Source organism: Pteropus vampyrus, unplaced genomic scaffold, assembly GCF_000151845.1.
Source record: "Pteropus vampyrus isolate Shadow unplaced genomic scaffold, Pvam_2.0 Scaffold178, whole genome shotgun sequence".
Lineage (NCBI taxonomy): Eukaryota > Metazoa > Chordata > Mammalia > Chiroptera > Pteropodidae > Pteropus > Pteropus vampyrus.
In genome coordinates this window covers 402,422-404,454 of record NW_011888959.1, presented here as the reverse complement: position 1 = coordinate 404,454, position 2,033 = coordinate 402,422, and the positions used below count along the sequence as shown (strand labels likewise).

The 2,033-nt window shown below is 55.9% G+C and overlaps 1 protein-coding gene across 4 annotated transcripts in view; it reads left to right on the top strand.

The window, feature by feature from the left end:
* The window catches only part of TECPR2 (tectonin beta-propeller repeat containing 2), a 66,429-nt gene that overhangs the window by 55,121 nt on the left and 9,275 nt on the right, over positions 1–2,033 (top strand). For 3 of the 4 annotated variants that reach the window (XM_011370937.2, XM_023537097.1, XM_023537096.1), the window contains one exon: positions 324–365. The exons of the other annotated variant lie outside the window; for it this stretch is intronic. In XM_011370937.2, coding sequence (XP_011369239.2) covers positions 324–350 — 27 coding nt within the window. In that variant the 3' untranslated portion in view covers positions 351–365. Of the gene's footprint in view, positions 1–323; positions 366–2,033 lie in introns of those variants that run through there. 4 annotated transcript variants of the gene reach the window in all.

Below are 2,033 nucleotides of genomic sequence, written 5' to 3'. Positions count from 1 at the left end.
CACCAGAACACAGAGCAATTAAAGGAGTTTTTATTCTTTTTACTTCCGATCTAGGGCAGGGCTAAGCAATCTTCCATGTCACTCTTACTCCTTCTGCCCTCTGGTGGCACCCACTGAGCTGGCGTTGGTCACTCACAGGAGGGGACAGACAGCGGGAGGAGAGGGGCACCCCACACCCCAAAGCCAGGCTCCGTGGGTACAGCCCAGTGCCTCCTCCTAAGAGTTTTGGGATATTCTGATGGCTCGCATTCCCTCCTGGAATGAAAGCTCCAGGCCTTGGGGACAATGACTCCTGCTCTCTCACCTCATTTGGGATGTCATAGGTGAAGTCCCTCCCTGTGTCCCCATGAGCAGCACAGGACCGGAACCCCCGACACAGCGCGTCTTCCCTGCAGCACCAGGTGACCGTCTTCTGGGACGAGGAGTACAGGGCTTCGGTGCCGGAGCAGTGGACAGTCACACTGGGAGTCACGGTTTTTAATAAGAGAAAGAAAAAACGTGGCTGGTTGCATGGCCAGCGCCCGAGGGGATGTTCCCGAGGCTTTGCTGAGAGGGGCTGAGTCTAACTGAGGCGATGCGCGGTGACACACACGTCGAGCAGAACGTCAGTCACAAAACGTGCTTGATGACTCCGTTTCGTATAAAAAAAAGGATACGGTGAAGAAGTCTAAGACGCACAGCAGGTGATAATAGTCATTCTATCTGTTGTGGCTGGTTTTTTTTATCTTCACTTTACCTGTTTCCTGAATATCTTACAGTTAACATGAGTTCTATTAAAAGTAGTTCATGACTCTGAACAACCTGCCAATGAGAACCAGACTTAGGAAATGATTGGAAATGTTCCCAAAGTTGTTTGTGCCGGTGAAGCCGTGGCGAGCGGGGCAGACCTGGCTGCCGCCCGGTGGTGAAGAGGCCGCTGGGCAGTCACGACCACAGTCATCGTGGATGATTAAGGGTGCGCTCTGAGAGGCCACTTAAGCCCTGTCCGGGCGCGTGCTGAGGAGGAGGATTTTCCGAGGGCGGTGCAGGCCTCAGTGGCTGGGTATGGGCCTTTGCCACTTACCAGAACCGTCTCCAGGCCTTCCTGTGCGGGGCCTGAGCACGACCCGCCCCTCCCAGCTGTCATGGGACTGAGGGGACGTGTGCACAACGCCCGGGGCCCTCTCACGCTCCGGGTAAGTGGCATCTGTTCTTACTCTACTCAAATACTGTATGTGGTCTGGTTCCAATTTTATAAAAAAACAGAAACCAGAAACAAGAAAATACCACTGAATACCTAGAAGAACCACAACAAAGATTACTATTTTTGATCAAGGGATCACGAGTGATTATAATACTCATTTCTGCTTTCCGCACGTTCCTGTAATAGGCAGAAATTTGTTTTATGATCAGAGAGAACAGATGTGTTTGACCCAGACTTCGTGGGTCAGGTGCAGCCCTTCCCCAGGACACCTCCTGCAGCACCCCTGGCCCGTGCGAACCCTAACCCCTGTGGGTCAGCCCCCAACACTCCCGCTCACACGCAGGGGACCTTGGACTCTGAGACACGTGGCCGAGCCTCCGTGCTGTCAGCGGGGCGAGCGCGGCCTGGAAGGAGCAGGTCTTCTGGGCTCGGGGCGCCCAGCGCTGTGCCACACGCCTCAGCCCTCGTCCTCGAGGCCGCATACTGTGGGAAGTCCCGCCCAGGGAATGCTCATGGCTGCTGTAGCGACACACACACCTCTGGCTCTTAAAGCAGAAACCGGCCGTGCTTCCAGCATGGGGGGAGCAAGCTGGGGACGGAAGTGCCACCGGGGTCTCGAGGTGGTCGGGAGGCTCTCACAGGGGTGTTGGTGCCTGGACATGACAGGTGAGCAGACAGGACAGAAGGGTGTTCCAAGCCAAAGGAACCATGACGCACATGTGTCACGCAGTGACCAGAGAGGCACCGTCCTGCCGAAGCAGGGTTGCTCACAGGTGGGCTCGGCCAGGGCACCCTGTCACCAGAGCAGGGCCACTGCAAAGCTGGAAGCCAAGCCGAGTGGCGTAGTCAG